Source organism: Triticum aestivum, chromosome 2D (genome assembly GCF_018294505.1).
Source record: "Triticum aestivum cultivar Chinese Spring chromosome 2D, IWGSC CS RefSeq v2.1, whole genome shotgun sequence".
NCBI lineage: Eukaryota > Viridiplantae > Streptophyta > Magnoliopsida > Poales > Poaceae > Triticum > Triticum aestivum.
In genome coordinates, this window is record NC_057799.1 from 197904116 (window position 1) to 197926006 (window position 21891).

Genomic DNA, 21891 nt, shown 5'->3' on the forward strand with positions numbered 1-21891 from the left:
CAGGGTGAACAATTCTTTCATATACGATGGACATTTTTTGAATACAAATAACATATATTGAACATCTTTTAATACACTCTATTTTTTTGAATAGACACTAATTTTTTTTGTAATATATGTTGGACAGTTTTTTAAGTATACACTAACATTTTTCTAATATACAGTAAATTTTATAATACAATGAACATATGTGTATACGCTGGAAATTTTTTACAAATCCGGATTTTAAAAGTAGAAAGATGTTTATTTTTTCGAAAGTTTTTGAATTCATGACTGTTTTTATGATTGTGATTTAAAAAAATTAGAATAAATTTCAAAAGAAAAAAAATAAAAGAAAGAAGGAGGAGGAGGAGGGTTTTCCCTGTTTGACGCCGGTGGGCGTTCAACAAGAGGTCTCATACGCTGTGGAGAGTTGATGAACACGCCCGAAGAGGAGCAGGGGGTGAGAATCAGAGAAGTCGCCGCAGGGGAGAGTCAAGGCGATCAGGCGAGATTTACCACAGCCGCCGGTGGGGAGCAGGAAGGGAGGATCCGGGAGCGGCATGGATGACTTCTACGTCACCATCCCTTACGGCCTGGTAGTACTCGGCGGCGGCGTCGCTGGCTACGTCAAGCGGGGGAGCGTGGCTTCGTTGGCCGCTGCAGCAGGATTCGGAGGCGCGCCCCTCCTCGCCGGCGCTCTCAGCATCTGGGCCTTCACGGGTGGCCACTCTAGCTCCCTCTTCGCCACCGTCCGCACACCGGTCCGTTACTGCTACAATTACTGCTGGCATCCATCCCCTTCATTTTCGTCGTCTCACTGTAGGCTTAGAGCATCTCCAGCCGCGGCCCCAACAGGCCCTTTCCAGGCGTTTTTGCCGCGCCGGCGCCCAAAAATCGGTCCAGTCACGCCCAGGAACCCATTTTTCGCCGGCTTGGGCCGAAATTGGCGCCGGCGGCCCCAGGCCAAACCTGGCGCGCTGGGGGCGCTCGGGGGCGCCGGGGCGAGCGGTTTTGGCGCGAAAACGCGGCGGGCCTGCCAAGTTAGCGACACGCGCCTCGTCTTCCCCAGAACGCCTCGATTTCCCGCGGGGGAATCAATGGCAAGGCTGCCGCCGGTCAGCCTTGCCATTGATTCCTCACGGGCGGCGCGTCACGGGCTGCCTGGCGCGGCGACGCCTCCCCTTCCGGCACGCGTTCACACGGCGCCTGGGGCTATAAAACCAGAGGCTTCCCTCGCCGCTCGCCACCCAGTCCGCCGAGCCCAAACCAGCCGCCGCCCCTCCCTTCCGCCGCGGAGCACTGCCGCTCTCCCCTTCCCTCCCCTTCCCCTCCTTCTCTCCATGGCGGAACGCTTCCCCGGCGACGCCGCGGCAGCCAACGGCTTCGGCCGCCGCTCTCTCCAAGAATGCGAATCGTGGCTGCTCTTCGAGGCGAACATCCCGGCGCCGCCGGACATGCGCGCCGGGCCGACGGGGTGGAAGCTCAGCAACGGCGGCGTCTGTTGGGAATCGTAGCATAATTTTAAAATTTTCCTACGCTCACCAAGATGCATCTATGGAGTCTACTAGCAACGAGGGGAAAAGGAGTGCATCTACATACCCTTGTAGATCGCGAGCGGAAGCGTTCCAATGAACGTGGATGACGGAGTCGTACTCGCCGTGATCCAAATCACCGATGACCGAGTGCCGAACGGACGGCACCTCCGCGTTCAACACACGTACGGTGCAGCGACGTCTCCTCCTTCTTGATCCAGCAAGGGGGGAGGAGAGGTTGATGGAGATCCAGCAGCACGACGGCGTGGTGGTGGATGTAGCGGGTCTCCGGCAGGGCTTCGCCGAGCTTCTGCGAGAGAGAGAGAGGGTGTTGCAGGGGAGGAGGGAGGCGCCCAAGGCTGTAGGTTGCTGCCCTCCCTCCCCCCTTTATATAGGCCCCCTTGGGAGGGGGGGCGGCCAAAACCCATCTAGGGTTGGGGGGCGGCGGCCAAGGGGTGGAAGGGGTGCCTTGCCCCCCAAGGCAAGGGGGAAGCTCCCCCCTAGGGTTCCCAACCCTAGGCGCATGGGGGGAGGCCCAAGGGGGGCGCCCCAGCCCACTAAGGGCTGGTTCCCTTCCACTTTCAGCCCACGGGGCCCTCCGGGACAGGTGGCCCCACCCGGTGGACCCCCGGGACCCTTCCGGTGGTCCCGGTACAATACCGGTAACCCCCGAAACTTTCCCGGTGGCCGAAACTTGACTTCCTATATATAATTCTTCACCTCCGGACCATTCCGGAACCTCTCGTGACGTCCGGGATCTCATCCGGGACTCCGAACAACTTTCGGGTTTCCGCATACATATATCTCTACAACCCTAGCGTCACCGGACCTTAAGTGTGTAGACCCTACGGGTTCGGGAGACATGCAGACATGACCGAGACGCCTCTCCGGTCAATAACCAACAGCGGGATCTGGATACCCATGTTGGCTCCCACATGTTCCACGATGATCTCATCGGATGAACCACGGTGTCGAGGATTCAATCAATCCGTATGCAATTCCCTTTGTCAATCGGTATGTTACTTGCCCGAGATTCGATCGTCGGTATCCCAATACCTTGTTCAATCTCGTTACCGGCAAGTCTCTTTACTCGTACCGCAATGCATGATCCCGTGACTAACGCCTTAGTCACATTGAGCTCATTATGATGATGCATTACCGAGTGGGCCCAGAGATACCTCTCCGTCACACGGAGTGACAAATCCCAGTCTCGATCCGTGCCAACCCAACAGACACTTTCGGAGATACCCGTAATGCACCTTTATAGTCACCCAGTTACGTTGTGACGTTTGGCACACCCAAAGCACTCCTACGGTATCCGGGAGTTGCACGATCTCATGGTCTAAGGAAAAGATACTTGACATTGGAAAAGCTCTAGCAAACGAAACTACACGATCTTTTATGCTATGCTTAGGATTGGGTCTTGTCCATCACATCATTCTCCTAATGATGTGATCCCGTTATCAATGACATCCAATGTCCATAGTCAGGAAACCATGACTATCTGTTGATCAACGAGCTAGTCAACTAGAGGCTTACTAGGGACACGTTGTGGTCTATGTATTCACACATGTATTACGATTTCCGGACAATACAATTATAGCATGAATAATAGACAATTACCATGAACAAAGAAATATAATAATAACCATTTATTATTGCCTCTAGGGCATATTTCCAACAGTCTCCCACTTGCACTAGAGTCAATAATCTAGTTACATTGTGATGAATCGAACACCCATTGCGTCCTGGTGTTGATCATGTTTTGCCCTAGGGAGAGGTTTAGTCAACGGATCTGCTACATTCAGGTCCGTATGTACTTTACAAATATCTATGTCTCCATTTTGAACACTTTCACGAATGGAGTTGAAGCGACGCTTGATATGCCTGGTCTTCCTGTGAAACCTGGGCTCCTTCGCAAGGGCAATAGCTCCAGTGTTGTCACAGAAGAGAGTCATCGGGCCCGACGCATTGGGAATCACCCCTAGGTCGGTAATGAACTCCTTCATCCAGACTGCTTCCTGTGCTGCCTCCGAGGCTGCCATGTACTCCGCTTCACATGTAGATCCCGCCACGACGCTTTGCTTGCAACTGCACCAGCTTACTGCTCCTCCATTCAAAATATACACGTATCCGGTCTGTGACTTCGAGTCATCCAGATCTGTGTCGAAGCTAGCGTCGACGTAACCCTTTACGACGAGCTCTTCGTCACCTCCATAAACGAGAAACATATCCTTAGTCCTCTTCAGGTACTTCAGGATATTCTTGACCGCTGTCCAGTGTTCCTTGCCGGGATTACTTTGGTACCTTCCTACCAAACTTACGGCAAGGTTTACATCAGGTCTGGTACACAGCATGGCATACATAATAGACCCTATGGCCGAGGCATAGGGGATGACACTCATCTTTTCTATATCTTCTGCCGTGGTCGGGCATTGAGCCGTGCTCAATTGCACACCTTGCAATACAGGCAAGAACCCCTTCTTGGACTGATCCATATTGAACTTCTTCAATATCTTGTCAAGGTATGTACTCTGTGAAAGACCAATGAGGCGTCTTGATCTATCTCTATAGATCTTGATGCCTAATATATAAGCAGCTTCTCCAAGGTCCTTCATTGAAAAACACTTATTCAAATAGGCCTTTATACTTTCCAAGAATTCTATATCATTTCCCATCAATAGTATGTCATCCACATATAATATGAGAAATGCTACAGAGCTCCCACTCACTTTCTTGTAAACACAGGCTTCTCCATAAGTCTGTGTAAACCCAAACGCTTTGATCATCTCATCAAAGCGAATGTTCCAACTCCGAGATGCTTGCACCAGCCCATAGATTGAGCGCTGGAGCTTGCATACTTTGTTAGCATTCTTAGGATCGACAAAACCTTCCGGCTGCATCATATACAACTCTTCCTTAAGGAAGCCGTTAAGGAATGCCGTTTTGACGTCCATCTGCCATATCTCATAATCATAGTATGCGGCAATTGCTAACATGATTCGGACGGACTTCAGCTTCGCTACGGGTGAGAAAGTCTCATCGTAGTCAACCCCTTGAACTTGTCGATAACCCTTAGCGACAAGTCGAGCTTTGTAGATGGTCACATTACCATCCGCGTCCGTCTTCTTCTTAAAGATCCATTTGTTTTCTATGGCTCGCCGCTCATCGGGCAAGTCAGTCAAAGTCCATACTTTGTTTTCATACATGGATTCTATCTCGGATTTCATGGCTTCTAGCCATTTGTCGGAATCCGGGCCCGCCATCGCTTCTTCATAGTTCGAAGGTTCACCGTTGTCTAACAACATGATTTCCAGGACAGGGTTGCCGTACCACTCTGGTGCGGAACGTGTCCTTGTGGACCTACGAAGTTCAGTAACTTGATCCGAAGCTTCATGATCATCATCATTAACTTCCTCCCCAGTCGGTGTAGGCACCACAGGAACATTTTCCCGCGCTGCGCTACTTTCCGGTTCGGAAGGGGTGACTATCACCTCATCAAGTTCCACTTTCCTCCCACTCAATTCTTTCGAGAGAAACTCCTTCTCTAGAAAGGACCCGTTCTTGGCAACGAAGATCTTGCCTTCGGATCTGAGGTAGAAGGTATACCCAATAGTTTCCTTAGGGTATCCTATGAAGACGCATTTTTCCGATTTGGGTTCGAGCTTTTCAGGTTGAAGTTTCTTGACATAAGCATCGCATCCCCAAACTTTTAGAAACGACAGCTTAGGTTTCTTCCCAAACCATAATTCATACGGTGTCGTCTCAACGGATTTCGACGGAGCCCTATTTAAAGTGAATGCGGCAGTCTCTAAAGCATAGCCCCAAAATGAGAGCGGTAAATCGGTAAGAGACATCATAGATCGCACCATATCCAATAGAGTGCGATTACGACGTTCGGACACACCATTTCTCTGAGGTGTTCCAGGCGGCGTGAGTTGTGAAACTATTCCACATTTCCTTAAGTGTGCACCAAACTCGTGACTTAAATATTCTCCACCACGATCTGATCGTAGGAATTTTATTCTCCTGTCACGTTGATTCTCAACCTCACTCTGAAATTCTTTGAACTTTTCAAAGGTTTCAGACTTGTGTTTCATCAGGTAGACATATCCATATCTACTTAAATCATCAGTGAGAGTGAGAACATAACGATATCCTCCGCGAGCCTCAACACTCATTGGACCACACACATCGGTATGTATGATTTCCAATAAGTTGGTTGCTCGCTCCATTGTTCCGGAGAACGGAGTCTTGGTCATCTTACCCATGAGGCATGGTTCGCACGTGTCAAATGATTCGTAATCAAGAGACTCCAAAAGTCCATCTGCATGGAGCTTCTTCATGCGCTTGACACCAATGTGACCAAGGCGGCAGTGCCACAAGTATGTGGGACTATCGTTATCAACTTTACATCTTTTGGTATTCACACTATGAACATGTGTAACATCACGTTCGAGATTCATCAAAAATAAACCATTGACCAGCGGGGCATGACCATAAAACATATCTCTCAAATAAATAGAACAACCATTATTCTCGGATTTAAATGAGTAGCCATCTCGAATTAAACGAGATCCAGACACAATGTTCATGCTCAAAGCTGGCACTAAATAACAATTATTGAGGTTTAAAACTAATCCCGTGGGTAGATGCAGAGGTAGCGTGCCGACGGCGATCACATCGACCTTGGAACCATTCCCGACGCGCATCGTCACCTCGTCCTTTGCCAGTCTCCGTTTATTCCGTAGTTCCTGCTTTGAGTTACAAATATGAGCAACCGCACCGGTATCAAATACCCAGGAGCTACTACGAGTACTGGTAAGGTACACATCAATTACTTGTATATCACATATACCTTGGGTGTTGCCGGCCTTCTTCTTGTCCGCTAAATATTTGGGGCAGTTCCGCTTCCAGTGACCACTTCCCTTGCAATAAAAGCACTCAGTCCCGGGCTTGGGTCCATTCTTTGACTTCTTCCCAGTAACTGGTTTACCGGGCGCGGCAACTCCCTTGCCGTCCTTCTTGAAGTTCTTCTTACCCTTGCCCTTCTTGAACTTAGTGGTTTTATTCACCATCAACACTTGATGTTCTTTTCTGATCTCCCCTTCCGCTGATTTCAGCATTGAATATACCTCGGGAATGGTCTTTTCCATCCCCTGCATATTGTAGTTCATCACAAAGCTCTTGTAGCTTGGTGGAAGCGACTGGAGGATTCTGTCAATGACCGCGTCATCCGGGAGATTAACTCCCAGCTGAGACAAGCGGTTGTGCAACCCAGACATTCTGAGTATGTGCTCACTAACAGAACTGTTCTCCTCCATTTTACAGCTGAAGAACTTGTCGGAGACATCATATCTCTCGACCCGGGCATGAGCTTGAAAAACCAGTTTCAGCTCCTCGAACATCTCATATGCTCCATGTTTCTCAAAACGCTTTTGGAGACCCGGCTCTAAGCTGTAAAGCATGCCGCACTGAACGAGGGAGTAATCATCAGCACGTGATTGCCAAGCGTTCATAACGTCTTGGTTCTGTGGGATTGGTGCATCACCTAGCGGTGCTTCTAAGACATAATCTTTCTTGGCTACTATGAGGATGAGCCTCAGGTTCCGGACCCAGTCCGTATAGTTGCTGCCATCATCTTTCAGCTTGGTTTTCTCTAGGAACGCGTTGAAATTGAGGACAACGTTGGCCATTTGATCTACAAGACATAGTGTAAAGATTTTAGACTAAGTTCATGATAATTGAGTTCATCTAATCAAATTATTTAATGAACTCCCACTCAGATAGACATCCCTCTAGTCATCTAAGTGAAACATGATCCGAGTTTAACTAGGCCGTGTCCGATCATCACGTGAGACGGACTAGTCAAGATCGGTGAACATCTCCATGTTGATCGTATCTTCTATACGACTCATGCTCGACCTTTCGGTCCTCCGTGTTCCGAGGCCATGTCTGTACATGCTAGGCTCGTCAAGTCAACCTAAGTGTATTGCGTGTGTTCCGAGGCCATGTCTGTACATGCTAGGCTCGTCAACACCCGTTGTATTCGAACGTTAGAATCTATCACACCCGATCATCACGTGGTGCTTCGAAACAACGAACCTTCGCAACGGTGCACAGTTAGGGTGAACACTTTCTTAAAATTATTATAAGGGATCATCTTACTTACTACCGTCGTTCTAAGCAAATAAGATGCAAAAACATGATAAACATCACATGCAATCAAATAGTGACATGATATGGCCAATATCATTGTGCTCCTTTGATCTCCATCTTTGGGGCACCATGATCATCTTCGTCACCGGCATGACACCATGATCTCCATCATCATGATCTCCATCATTGTGTCTTCATGAAGTCGTCACGCCAACGATTACTTCTACTTCTATGGCTAACGCGTTTAGCAATAAAGCAAAGTAATTTACATGGCGTTATTCAATGACACGCAGGTCATATAAAATAATAAAGACAACTCCTATGGCTTCTGCCGGTTGTCATACTCATCGACATGCAAGTCGTGATTCCTATTACAAGAATATGATCAATCTCATACATCACATATATCATTCATCACATCTTCTGGCCATATCACATCACATAGCACTTGCTGCAAAAACAAGTTAGACGTCCTCTAATTGTTGTTGCAAGTTTTTACGTGGTTTGTAAGTTTCTAGCAAGAACGTTTCTTACCTACGGAAGACCACAACGTGATTTGCCAATTTCTATTTACCCTTCATAAGGACCCTTTATGCAACTAGGAGAGACAGACACCCGCTAGCCACCTTATGCAACTAGTGCATGTCAGTCGGTGGAACCTGTCTCACGTAAGTGTACGTGTAAGGTCGGTCCGGGCCGCTTCATCCTACAATGCCGCCGAAACAAGAAAAGACTAGTAGCGGCAAGAAGAATTGGCAAACTCAACGCCCACAACTGCTTTGTGTTCTACTCGTGCATAGTAACTACGCATAGGCCTGGCTCATGATGCCACTGTTGGGAATCGTAGCATAATTTTAAAATTTTCCTACGCTCACCAAGATGCATCTATGGAGTCTACTAGCAACGAGGGGAAAGGAGTGCATCTACATACCCTTGTAGATCGCGAGCGGAAGCGTTCCAATGAACGTGGATGACGGAGTCGTACTCGCCGTGATCCAAATCACCGATGACCGAGTGCCGAACGGACGGCACCTCCGCGTTCAACACACGTATGGTGCAGCGACGTCTCCTCCTTGATCCAGCAAGGGGGGAGGAGAGGTTGATGGAGATCCAGCAGCACGACGGCGTGGTGGTGGATGTAGCGGGTCTCCGGCAGGGCTTCGCCGAGCTTCTGCGAGAGAGAGAGGGGTGTTGCAGGGGAGGAGGGAGGCGCCCAAGGCTGTAGGTTGCTGCCCTCCCTCCCCCCTTTATATAGGCCCCCTTGGGAGGGGGGGCCGGCCAAAACCCATCTAGGGTTGAGGGGGCGGCGGCCAAGGGGTGGAACGGGGTGCCTTGCCCCCCAAGGCAAGGGGGAAGCTCCCCCCCTAGGGTTCCCAACCCTAGGCGCATGGGGGGAGGCCCAAGGGGGGCGCCCCAGCCCACTAAGGGCTGGTTCCCTTCCACTTTCAGCCCATGGGGCCCTCCGGGACAGGTGGCCCCATCCAGTGGACCCCAGGGACCCTTCCGGTGGTCCCAGTACAATACCGGTAACCCCCGAAACTTTCCCGGTGGCCGAAACTTGACTTCCTATATATAATTCTTCACCTCCGGACCATTCCGGAACCTCTCGTGACGTCCGGGATCTCATCCGGGACTCCGAACAACTTTCGGGTTTCTGCATACATATATCTCTACAACCCTAGCGTCACCGGACCTTAAGTGTGTAGACCCTACGGGTTCGGGAGACATGCAGACATGACCGAGACGCCTCTCCGGTCAATAACCAACAACGGGATCTGGATACCCATGTTGGCTCCCACATGTTCCACGATGATCTCATCGGATGAACCACGGTGTCGAGGATTCAATCAATCCGTATGCAACTCCCTTTGTCAATCGGTATGTTACTTGCCCGAGATTCGATCGTCGGTATCCCAATACCTTGTTCAATCTCGTTACCGGCAAGTCTCTTTACTCGTACCGCAATGCATGATCCCGTGACTAACGCCTTAGTCACATTGAGCTCATTATGATGATGCATTACCGAGTGGGCCCAGAGATACCTCTCCGTCACACGGAGTGACAAATCCCAGTCTCGATCCATGCCAACCCAACAGACACTTTCGGAGATACCCGTAATGCACCTTTATAGTCACCCAGTTACGTTGTGACGTTTGGCACACCCAAAGCACTCCTACGGTATCCGGGAGTTGCACGATCTCATGGTCTAAGGAAAAGATACTTGACATTGGAAAAGCTCTAGCAAACGAAACTACACGATCTTTTATGCTATGCTTAGGATTGGGTCTTGTCCATCACATCATTCTCCTAATGATGTGATCCCGTTATCAACGACATCCAATGTCCATAGTCAGGAAACCATGACTATCTGTTGATCAACGAGCTAGTCAACTAGAGGCTTACTAGGGACACGTTGTGGTCTATGTATTCACACATGTATTACGATTTCCGGACAATACAATTATAGCATGAATAATAGACAATTACCATGAACAAAGAAATATAATAATAACCATTTATTATTGCCTCTAGGGCATATTTCCAACAGCGTCCTCATCCCCCCGTGCCCGACGTCGACGCGTGCCCTGGCTTCTTCGCCGCCGAGGTCGACCGCGTGCAGTCGTCCTTGTCGGAGGAGCAGCGCGCCCTGCCCCAGTATGCCGCCGACAACAACGCCGCGTGGGCGGACTACTTCCAGCGGCGGCAGGCGCAGCGGCTGGCGTCCACGAACGGGGCGCCGGTGGTCGGCAGCGTGAAGAACAGTGACGGGCGTCGCCTCTGGTGGGGCGTCCCCGGCCAAACCCTGCACGAGGTGATAACGCACCTCGAGGGCGGCAACAACCCGTCGCTGGCGTACCCCGCCGCGGCGGCGGCCGTGCCGGCCCCTCGCCGGAGCGCCGAGCCGTGGGTGCCCAGGAGGTTCGGCGGCTCCTCCTCCTCCCACTCTTCATCCTCCTCCCGCTCCTCTTCCCACTCTTCCAGCTCGCCAGCGCTCCTCGGCATCAAGGCAGAGCCCGCCGCGGAGACACCACTCGGCCGGCGCACCCACAACGTCGGCATCGTCATCAACGAGGGCGGCCGGTGTGCCTCCTCCTCGGCTCCTCCGCGTTTCGTCGAGCCGAAGACGGAGCCGGGGCTCGCCACCATCAAGATGGAGCCGGGACTCCCCGCCGTCAAGGAGGAGGCGCTCGACGACGAAGCGGCCCTCAAATGGGCGCACGACGACTGGCTGCAGACGGAGAGGGAGCGCTAGTGCGCCGCCTTAGCGCAGTTCGCAGCTCGTCGCCGTGGCCGGGACGAGGGGGGCATCGTCGTCCTCGACGACAGCGACGACGACGACGACGCGCCGCCACCGCCGGTCCGCCATGGAGACGTCGGGCAGGGGTCCAGCAGGGGCGGCCGCGCCATCAAGAAGGAGAAGTCCGACGACGATGACGAGGACGGCGGCGACGTCGGCGACTTCGCCTCGCTGATCGATTTCTTCGCCCCGTAGATGCCTATTTTTTAAAATAATTTATGTAAAACGCCGAACATGTTGAATATTAATGTCAAGTTTGCCGAATTTTAGCCGAACTTTGCCGAATTCATATTTTTGAAATAAAAAAAGCGTCTGGGGCGAGCGGCTGCGAACCTGCTCGCCCCCGTGCCGATTTTAGCGCCGGCTCGCCCCCAGGGGGCGCGTAAAATTGCCGCTTGGGGGGCCAACGGCTGGAGATGCTCTTAGCTGATGCTAGTCAGAGGTGGGCGAGTAACACTGGGAGCTTTGGTCATTATTTCATCTTTGTGCTGAAAAATCGGCTATGCGCGTAGGGCAGGGATGCATCATGGACTAACGTTGGCATGGAGGTTAAAATGTAGAAGATGAAATGTTTCAAATGCAGTGTCCTAGGAGGTGCATCCGTTGTCAGTTAAGAACTTAATTTATTTATTACACATTCCATGATCTATTCTCTGGACAGCTTCAGTTGTTTCAACTTAATTTTGGAACGATAACTCTACTTCGTAAGAAAACAGAGGCCGTTCGTATTGAGCAGTTCAGGCCTATCTGTCTTCTTAATGTAAGTTTCAAAATTTTCACCAAGGTTGGGACTAATAGGCTTACGCAAATTGCGCACTCTGTGGTGCAGCCGTCCCAAACCGCTTTCATGCCGGACAGAAACATCCTAGAAGGGGTTGTCGTCCTGCATGAAACGCTCCATGAAATCCACACGAAAAAACTAGACGGAGTTGTTTTCAAAGTGGACTTTGAGAAAGCATATGATAAGGTCAAATGGCCCTTCCTTCAATAGGCATTGCATATGAAAGGTTTTGATCAGGCCTAGAGACATCAGGTAGACTCTTTTACGCAAAAAGGGAGTGTTGGGATTAAAGTGAATGATGATATAGGTCACTACTTCCAAACACACAAATGGCTAAGGCAAGGAGATCCGATGTCACCTATTCTATTCAACATAGTGGTCGATATGTTGACAATTCTTATAGGAAGGGCTAAGGACGCGGATCAGGTAGGTGGCCTCGTCCGGCACTTAGTTGACGGAGGTGTATCCATTCTTCAGTATGCCGATGATGCTATCATCTTCATGGAGCATGATTTGTCAAAAGCGCGAAACATGAAGCTCATGTTATCCTTATTCGAACAATTGACCGGGTTAAAGATTAATTTCCATAAGAGCGAACTGTTTTGTTTCGGGGGAGCTAATGATGACCAAGATGCGTACAAACAATTGTTCGGGTGTGAATTAGGGGCTTTACCTTTCACGTATTTAGGTATACCAATTCACCATCGTAAGCTGACCAACAGAGAATGGAAGTGCATTGAGGACCGTTTTGAGAAGAAATTGAGTTGCTGGAAAGGCAAGCTGATGTCATACGGAGGACGATAAATTCTTATTATTCGGTCCTCACGAGTATGCCCATGTTTCTTCTCTCCTTTTTTGAGGTACCGGTTGGGGTCCGGAAGAGGCTAGACTTTTATCGATCATGCTTCTTCTGGCAGAGTGATGAACTGAAGCAAAAATACAGACTTGCTAAATGGGATATCATTTGTAGGCCGAAAGACCAAGGGGGTCTAGGTATTGAGAATCTGGAAGTGAAGAACAGATGTCTCCTTAGCAAGTGGCTGTTTAAGCTTTCTGTCGAGACGGAAGCCACATGGGCTCAGATCTTGCGAAACAAATACCTTCACTCTAGAACCCTATCCCAGGTGACAGTGAGGCCGACTGATTCGCCTTTTTGGAAAGGACTGATGAGAGTTAAACCACTCTTTCTCAATAGGACAAGGTTCATAGTTGGAAACAGTACTGCTACGAGGTTCTGGGAGGATACATGGCTGGGGAAGACGCCCCTCGCACTCCAATATCCTTCTTTGTATAACATTGTTCAGCGTAAAGACGCTTACGTTGCAACAGTTCTACAGTCCACTCCGCTCAATATTCAATTTTGGAGGACGCTAGTGGGAAACCGTTGGGAAGCCTGGCTCAATCTTGTGAGAAGATTGATGGATATTCAGTTGTCTCAACAACCTGATCAATTGTGCTGGAAACTAACTAAGAATGGAGAGTTCTCGGTTAAATCCATGTATTTGGATGTTATTAACTCTAGCGTGATTCCTAGATCGAAAAATGTTTGGAAAGTTAAAGTTCCTTTGAAAATTAAAGTGTTTATGTGGTTTGTGCATAAACAGTTATTTTAACAAAGGATAATTTGGCAAAATGCAATTGGACAGGATCTACAAGATGTAGCTTTTGCAACCAAAATGAATCAATCAAACACCTCTTTCTGGATTGTCCTCTGGCAAAAATTATGTGGCGGTCGGTTCACATAACCTTTAACATTACTCCACCGAATTCTATCAACACGTTATTTGGGATGTGGCTTGATGGGATAGATACCGATACAGCGAGACACATTCGTGTGGGAGTATGTGCTTTATTATGGGCAGTCTGGAACTGCAGAAATGATCTGGTCTTTAACAGAACAACAGACATTCATTTTTTGCAGGTTATCTTCAGAGCCACTGCATTGATCCGTATGTGGTCCCTACTCACTCCGACGGAGGCCGGGGAGCGTTTGGTTACTGGGTCTACCCAATGGGAGATGGTAGCACGGGATATTTTCAACCGGTTTGGATGGCGGTCATGTAATAGGATAAGCATGTAGTGCTCATACCTTTTTATGCCAGCCGGTTGTGGCTTTTCTATTATTGCTTAGCTCTTCGTGAGCCTTTTTTGTATTTCTTTTCGAGACTTGGAGTCTTTTGTTGGACCTTTTGCTTATTAATAATATTGGCCGTATGCATCGTTCAGATGCAGAGGCTGGGGCGAACCCCCCTTTTCGAAAAAAAACAGACGACAGGGACTAGGGGTGGTAGAATTCTTTAAGCTGGACTTCCTCTAATCTACATCAACAACTAAAATGCTTAGATTATCCACCAATATGTTCGCAATGTATTGGACCCAATTTGTCACCAATGTGTTCGGTTTGCCAATCATCGGATAATGAAGAATTCAAGCCTCAGATAACCCCCTTTATTTTATATATCTTGTCATATGCTTGTAGTTGTGGTTCTCTTCAGTGTTTGGGTGTTATTTTTCTCTCATTTGTGAGTTTTATTTTTAAGGTAGTATCCCCATCATTGATCATTTGTACCGTTAGCCGCTTGGTCTTTATTAATTTAAAACTGGGATCTGCTTGAGCTTTCTTGCTAAACCAATAGTCCAAGAGTGAAAATGATTTCACTTAATATTTAGCAGAGTATTTTGGGAAAGTGGATTGCTGCTGCACCATGTGGTCTTTTTAAATTCCTAGAACTGTATGTGTTATTTCAGTGTCCTGCAGCAATACAACTGTGGAGCAGATGGCCATTAGCAAAACTCAAATTCAAAATAAACTTGTTGTCATATAATGTTTCTTTTGCTAGTGCTTACACTTGCCTATGTTGTTACATGGATGTTCAATGGCAATTCTTGTGATGTTCCAGTTGGCCTTCTTGTTGGATCATCTGCAGTGTGTCAATCCACACAAAGAAAAAAGAAAACTTACTTAATATTATTTGCAACAATTGTTTTGGGAATGTCATGTTTGAGAGCTTGGTTCTGGAATTTAGCCCCTGTTCAACGACCATGCTGTAGTTCCAGTTGACGATGTTTCACTAGTGAATGCTGTAGACTTCTGTTTTCTTTCATTAGTAAAACATTATCTTATCAGGTTTATTGTTGAACAGTTTGTGCTGCAGCATTAACAATAGTTATGGGAATAAGATACATGAAAACAAGAAAGGTAGTGCCAGCTGGAATAATTGCTTCCATCAGGTTCGTACAAAACTCGCTCTTTTCTCATGCATGTTCTTATGTAAATAGTCTAGATGGTACAGTACTATTTATTGTGCCAGGTGATTGGAACACCAAATCAACATACAGGATGTTTTGGTTTCTTTGTACCTGAACATATGTAGCCTAATTTGTACTTGCTTCGATCGAAATGGTTTTTAGGAACTTCTACATCTTTTTTCTCTGTTTACCCTTTCTTAATTTCACTTGGTCAATGGAAGATTTCACATTTCCAACATAGTAATTAAGGCCCAATAACCAGTCCTAGCCATTATTTATTCCATCCCATTCCCCTCGTCTTCCTCATCCAGAGTCGATCACTCATCTCATCCCAACTTTAGTTGTCCTAATCTCCTGCACATACCATGGAGAAGCCAAACCACCTCAACAACTTTGGTATACCTGTGAAGTAGAAGAAGTCCATTTTGGAGGAAGTGCTGAAGCCCGCAGCAGCAACGACAAGAAGATCAATTTGGAGGATGGTGCTGAAGCCTCATGCATGAGTGGCAAGAAATTGACTTCCGATTACAACGTTTATATGACCGATTTGAAGAGGAAATGCACTTCGAAAGGTGTGACCTTTCATCCCAACAAAGGGATCAATCTTGTCGCTTTGAAAATGTTAAGAAAATGATCCCTAAATTTTTAAATTGCTCTTGGTTTCTAGCAAAAGTCAAGTTTTGCTTATTTATATCTGAATTTACTGACAACAAATTTGGTTCTTTATCCTTCAAACCAAACGTGTCAGTATCACCATCCGAACTGGACTTCTTGCCATTGATGTGGGAGGCTTCAACACCATCATCCTAATGGATCTTATTGACATTTTTGCGCTAGACTTTACCACCTTCTCCAGAAGGGACTTATCTTCCTTCACAGGCACAAGATTTTTGAGGTGGTTTGGCTTCTCCATGGTGTTTGCAGGAGATTAGGAGAATTTAAGTGGGGATGAGAGGAGTTATAGAATTTGACGGGGCAGAGCAGAGAGAAAAAAAACATGTAAAAGTTCCTTAGAAAACCTAATACGACTAGCATTTAGCTAAAAGTAGCGGTAAGTGCCAATTACTGTGCTCTTTTAGGAAATTCGGTGCAAACTAGTTTCACTGTTACAATGCTCGGTTTTGGAGAGGAACTGTGGCAATTTTCCGAATTCACTAGCAATGCCAAAACTATAAAACAACAAACTTTTGAAATTAGCTTCATATTGATATGTTCCTTCCTTCCCCACCTCAACAGTGGAAGTTCTTTTGTGCTAGATTTGAACTAGGATTTACAAGATGGATTTCAAGGAGGATTACAACTAGTATTTGAACAACCATAAAACTACGGGCTCTTCCTCCTCTTGGAAGTGACCTCGCATGTGGGGGAGGTTTCGGCCGCCGCGACTTCCGCAGCCACACAGCTGACGAACGCACGTGTGTCCTTAATGCGGAGTAAGGCCACATTCTTGAAGGCCGGCGTGAGCGGTGGGTTCCTTTCTGCCCAGGCGGCCATCGACATGTGGCCAAAGTAGGCGAGGGCGGTGGGTAGGCGGGGGCGCCAATGGTTGATTCAGTGTTACGACGCGCGTCCTCGTTGAACTACTCGGAGTAGTCCCACACCCTTCAGCCTCGCCGGGGAAAGGTACACAAGGAGGGTGCGCCTGCACTGACATGCTCGATGGGGTTGAGTGGCACAGGGACAGAGAAGGGGAAACAGAGGGGGGTGGTCGGCGAAGGGGGCCAATGGGGGGAGTGGGTGGCGACGGGCATGGGGGAAGATAGGGTGAGTGGTGGTGTCGGCGAAGGATGGTAATGGGGGTTTATATACCCATGAATGGGCGTGCCCCGACAGAAAACTACGGCGGGTTTGCCCCGTCCGGATGGGAAACGGGCGTGAAACGCGGCGGCGGCCATTAAGTAGCCCTCGTCTCCGTGTAAAAGCCCCTGCAGCATTGGCAGGGGCGGAAGTGGCAGCCGTACAGACGACAATGCCATTGATCGAGCTGTGCGCAGGAGGAAGAGGTCGAGATGAAACTACCCTCCCGTGTGACCGGTTGCGGGATGGAGGACGCTTCATATCAATGCCCCCCAGCCTCCAAATATGGAGGCTCGGCTCGATTTTGAGCCAGCTCCATAAATTATGCAGGCCGAGGGGCATATGGCGGCTTTGCTAGAGTGGCCTTTTCAGCCAAAATCGCCGTATCGGCGGTTATTATGCTGATCGGCCTGATATAGCACTTTTAGAGTTTGAAAATGCATAGGAGCTCTCGGGTGCTATGCACCCTATATGAATAGTAAAATAAAAAAAAATACTAGGAAAAATAAAAAAATCTGAAATTTCGGGGTATCAAACCTGGTCGTTCATTCTACTCATGTACGAAGTTTCGCGACTGAAATGGCATCCATGGTATTCTTAGTGAAGAAAATACAATCTGACCTACGATTCATTCAAACAGTTTTTTTATATAATATATTTTTTGTTGCTAAGAATACCATAGATGTCATTTTTTCATGAAACTTCATGCGGGAGTAGAATAGTCGATCAGATTTGATGCCCCAAAATTTCAGATTTTTACCTAGCATTTTTTATCATTTTACTATTCATATAGGGTGCATGGCACCCGAGAGCTCCTAATCCGTGTCCTGTTAGAGTTGCTCTAATATAGCACATATATGCAGTATTTTTTCTCTTTGTAAAAGGATGCCAATGGACATAATTTTCCCAAATAAATTGCGAGTGCGCATAGTATTCCCACATGTACGTATGTGAATTCATTCTTTTTAGGGGGTACTTTTTAAATGCACTTCTTTGTCTGGACCGGGAGCAAACCATAAGGTCTGATTTATTCCGTTGCTAGACATCTGTCTTGCCTTTTGGTCCCTGGCCTTAGAACATTTCTCGTCGTCACCGTTACATGCTCTCTTTGTGTATTGTTTTGCAGTGCACTTGTACTGATATTCTACGTGTACAAGATATCAAACGGAGGCAATGAGGTTTACTTCCCAGTGAGTGCCGAGTGAGCCTGCTGGATCTCGTATCTCCAGTCTTCTGGTGTGCATGTTGCCTTTACGAATGCCAAATGCCCAAATAGTAACTGTGAAGCAAATCATATCTGTTGTTGCCTATTTTATTCTTGGGAGACAAATATTGGATTATATCCTGAAACATAGTAACTCTGCAATTGTGTGGCACATATATGTATGTATATATCGGCCTCTTGGCCTGTCTCCAGCTACATTTTCACTCATCTCTCTAGTCTCTAATGCAATGCTGTAATGGGACCGACCGACCATGATACGGATATTGCTGCGAGGTTTGGTCATGATCAAGGAGCGGTTCTGCGCTCGATTTCGATGGGCAGGCCGCGCAGCGGCGACGGCATGGGGTCCCTCACGAAGGTGTTCTCCTTGCAGCAGAGCTTCCACTTGAACTGCCTCACGAGGTGGTGCATCGTCACCAGCGTCTCGATCCTGGAAAACTCTATCCCGGGGCATATCCTCGGGCCGCCGCCAAAGGCGACAAAGGAGCACGGTGGCGCTGCCGACGCCGTTTGGTTCTCGAACCGGGACGGGTCGAACTTGGTCGGCTCCTGGAAGATGCTCGCGTCCATGTGCGTCACGTTTGCCGTCCAGAACACCTGAGGTTTATATTTACATCAGGTTTATAGCCAAGTTGCTGATGCTTTCTACGAATTGTGCTAGGAGGCAAAAGTTAGCAAGTGACCTGCCATCCTTTTGGGATGGAGTAGCCGTCGAACTCGACGTCCTCGAGCGCCCTTCTGAAGTTGCCGAACACTGGAGGGACGATGCGGAGCGTCTCCTGCGCGACTCGCCACGTGAACTTCATCTTCGTCAGGTCTTCCCAGGTGAGAGCCTCCCCATCGCCTTTGTTCCTGGCAATCTCTTCATGCTCTGTGTCACGGAACACACACATCATGACAGTGGCAGTGTTGGCACTTGTTGCCGATTGTCGTACATGCCGATACTTTGTGGAATACTAATGGTTCTCACAGGAGGCCCCCTCCTCCTCTCCCGCGACGCTCCTGCGAGCGCCGGGGGAAAACCCTAGCCGCCGGTCCCCTCGTCCCCACCTCTCCCCCTCCTCCCCCGCCGCCGCCGGCTGGTGCTGACCGGCAAAGCCCGGGTGGCGCGGCGGCGGCGGGGCCCCTTCTTCTCCTCTGCTCGGAGTGGCCGGCGCAGGACGGCGGCTCCTGGTGGCGGCGCGGCGGCGGGCGCGTGGTGCGGCGGTCGGAGGCGGCGCGTCGGCAACGCGTCCTGGTGAAGCGCAGCGGCTGCGGTGCTCCGGCTCGGGAGGCGGCGCGCGGGCGAGGCTCTGCCCAGATCCGCTCGATCTGGCGCAGGGGCTTGGTCGGCGGCGCCGGTGGTGGCGTGCCCGTCCTTGCGCTGGCGGCGGCGGATGCAGCGGCTGCCACATCTGGCGGGCGGCGCGGGCTGGGTCTCTGTGGGCAGCTTGGGCCGCGGTCGGCCATCTCTGCGGTGATAGGTGGAGTGGCGGCGCAGTGATGGAGGTGGTGGTTCGTGCTGGTGGTGGCGCTGGCGGCGGTGTGGGCTTCGGCCGACCTTGCGTGCGGCGGCTGTTGGCGGCGAGGGTGGTGGCGATGGTTCGGGGCTGCCCCTCGGGGTCCCGACGTGGATGTGGGCTGCCACGGCGTGGTGGTGGCCCATGGCGGTGGTCTGGGTCGTTTCACGGCGGCGGCTGGACTTCTTCGGCGTCTGCTTGTCGGTGAGCGGTCTTGGCGACCTTCGATCCTCTCCCCGTCGTTCGGGCGCTACCTTCATCGAAGGGTTGGCCCTCTCCCAGCGGCGCCCATCGCCCGTCTCGCGCCCGGCGGCAAGACCGAGCTTGTCTCGCGCCCGGCAGCAGGACCGGACTCGTCTCACGCCCGACAGCAGGACCTGACTCGTCTCGCGCCCGACAGCAGGACCTGACTCGTTTCGCGCCCGGCAGCAGGATCGGACTCGTCTCACGCCCGGCAGCAGGACCTGACTCGTCTCGCGCCGGACAGCAGGACCGAGCTCGTCTCGCGCCCGGCAGCAGGACGGGTCGATGGTGGCCAGTTTTGGCCGGTCTATCGGGTCTCGACGCTGGGGACTGCTCAGGAGTGAGAAAGGCGGTTCCTTTCCATTCGTCTCTTTGGTTGGGGTAGCGGTGGGTGGCGGGTGAGGTGGCGTCAAGGTCCTGGATGCTGGGGCGGCGGCCCTGGTGGTGGTGTCGCGGTGCTCCTGGGCAAAGCCCGTGACTTGGTGCTGCCTGGTGGCCATGGCCGTGTGGGCGGCGTGGTAGCCAGGGTGTGGCGTTCGGTGGCGGTGAATATTGGTCGGGGTGAAAACCTGTTCTATCTTCGGATTGACCGGTGACGGCGAAGCTCGTACCCTTCTTGAAGGCGTCGCCGCGACTCTCGCTACCCGTCGTGTTGCTCCGGAGGAAACTCTGATCCTTGGGTCGGGCAGTGGCGGCACTTCGGTGTCGTAACCTTCTTGTAGGCACCGCCTTGAAGCCCACGGTGCGTCGTATGTAGCTTCTTCTCCTTACGTTGACGTGTTCATGGTTGAGGCCCCCGGTGGCTCTTGTAGTGCTAGGGATGGTGTTGTTGCGCTCAGCGCCTTCCTGCCTTGGATGTGTGCGTGTGTTTTGATGGCGTGTGTTGTACTGGGTTGTTGGTGATTTTTTTATATATAAAGCGAAGCGAAAGCCTTTTTCGGTAATACTAATGGTTTTTGCTCACTGGTCACTTGCCTTCGACCATGGCGGCGAGGGTGGCGTCATCGTTGGCGAGGTGGCGGACCATGAACGTCATAAGGATGGACGACGTGTCGTGGCCCGCGATGAGGGCAACCATGGCGTTGTCCACGATCTCCTCGTCGGTCAGCAGCCGCTCGCCATGGCCGTCCCTCAGGCTGAGCAGGCAGGTGATGAGGTCGTTGTTCCGCGACGCCGCCTTGCCGTGCTCCAGCTGCTTCGCCTTCTTCTCCCGCGTGATCCCCTCCAGCGCCCGGCGGGCTCTGCCGCTAGCCTTGAGGCTCCGGCTGAAGGCCGTGAACGGCAGGTTCGCCGGGATGGCCCACATGCCCTCGATCATGCGCACAAAGTCGCCGGCCAGGGCGTCCCGCACGCCGCTCCTCTCGAGGCCGAAGAGCAGCGCGGAGATGATGTCGAACGTCAGCCGCTTCATCAGCGGCAGCACCGTCACGGTGGTGCGGCCGGCCCAGTTCTCCTCGAGGTGGCGCCGCACCTCGCCGTCGATCCTGCCCACGTACATCTTGAGCATGTCCGGCCTGAGGAACTCAAGAAGAGCGCCGCGGACGCGCCGGTGGTCGGCGCCGTGGAGGTCCAGGATGCTGTTCTCTCCGAGTATGCGCTGCACGGACCGGGGCTGCCGCGTGGAGAGCGCGCTGCTGAAGAACATGAACTTGTTGGCCGCCGGACTAGCCAGGAGCACCGTCGGTGTGCCGAACAGCGACAGCTTCGACACGGGCCCGTACCTGTCGATCCTGTCCTGGATCCACCGGCTGCCGCCGTCGCCGCGCATGGCGCGGAGGAGGCCGAGGCTCTGGCCGATCACCGGCAGGCCGAGGGAGCCCGGCGGCAGGTTGGCCGGCTGTGCTTTCTTGGCTCTGGTGAGGAGGTGGATGGCAATGGACGAGGCGGTGACAACCAGTGCCACGACTACGGCCAAATAATCCATTGGGAGTGATCGGTGTTAAGATGATACCTCAACCTGAACCTGGAACTGCACACGAAACTTCGGAGTATATATATAGGAGAGGATGAGCATGTTACTTCAACCTGAACCTGGTTAGCCGAATTAAGAATTATGCATCGGAGATTTCAAAGCAGAAAGAATCTTGCATTGCCAACGAGCTTCAAAACGCTGAAATACCCTCTCG

At 50.6% G+C, this 21891-nt stretch overlaps 1 protein-coding gene and 1 pseudogene across 1 annotated transcript; one reads left to right on the forward strand and one right to left on the reverse strand.

Annotated features, from left to right (window-relative positions):
* The first annotated feature begins 542 nt into the window (after window positions 1-542).
* LOC123055747 (protein FATTY ACID EXPORT 6-like) lies at window positions 543-17975 on the forward strand (annotated as a pseudogene).
* Window positions 17976-18308: 333 nt separating this feature from the next.
* On the reverse strand, window positions 18309-21689 carry LOC123049174 (cytochrome P450 716B1-like). Its single transcript, XM_044472153.1, has 3 exons — window positions 20741-21689; window positions 18707-18894; window positions 18309-18620 (listed from the first exon to the last, which is right to left on the reverse strand). Exons 1-3 carry the CDS (start codon window positions 21687-21689, stop codon window positions 18309-18311), a joined length of 1449 nt encoding a protein of 482 aa, XP_044328088.1.
* Between the last annotated feature and the right edge of the window lie 202 nt (window positions 21690-21891).

Bases quoted from the DNA above. Each gene is read 5' to 3' on its own strand.
- LOC123049174 (XM_044472153.1), bottom strand. From the start codon at position 21,689: ATGGATTATTTGGCCGTAGTCGTGGCACTGGTTGTCACCGCCTCGTCC. The intron at 18,895-20,740 runs GCAAGTGACCAG...TCCGTGACACAG, and splicing joins CCTCGCCGCCATGGTCGAAG to AGCATGAAGAGATTGCCAGG. The intron at 18,621-18,706 runs GTCACTTGCTAA...TATAAACCTCAG, and splicing joins CCATCCCAAAAGGATGGCAG to GTGTTCTGGACGGCAAACGT.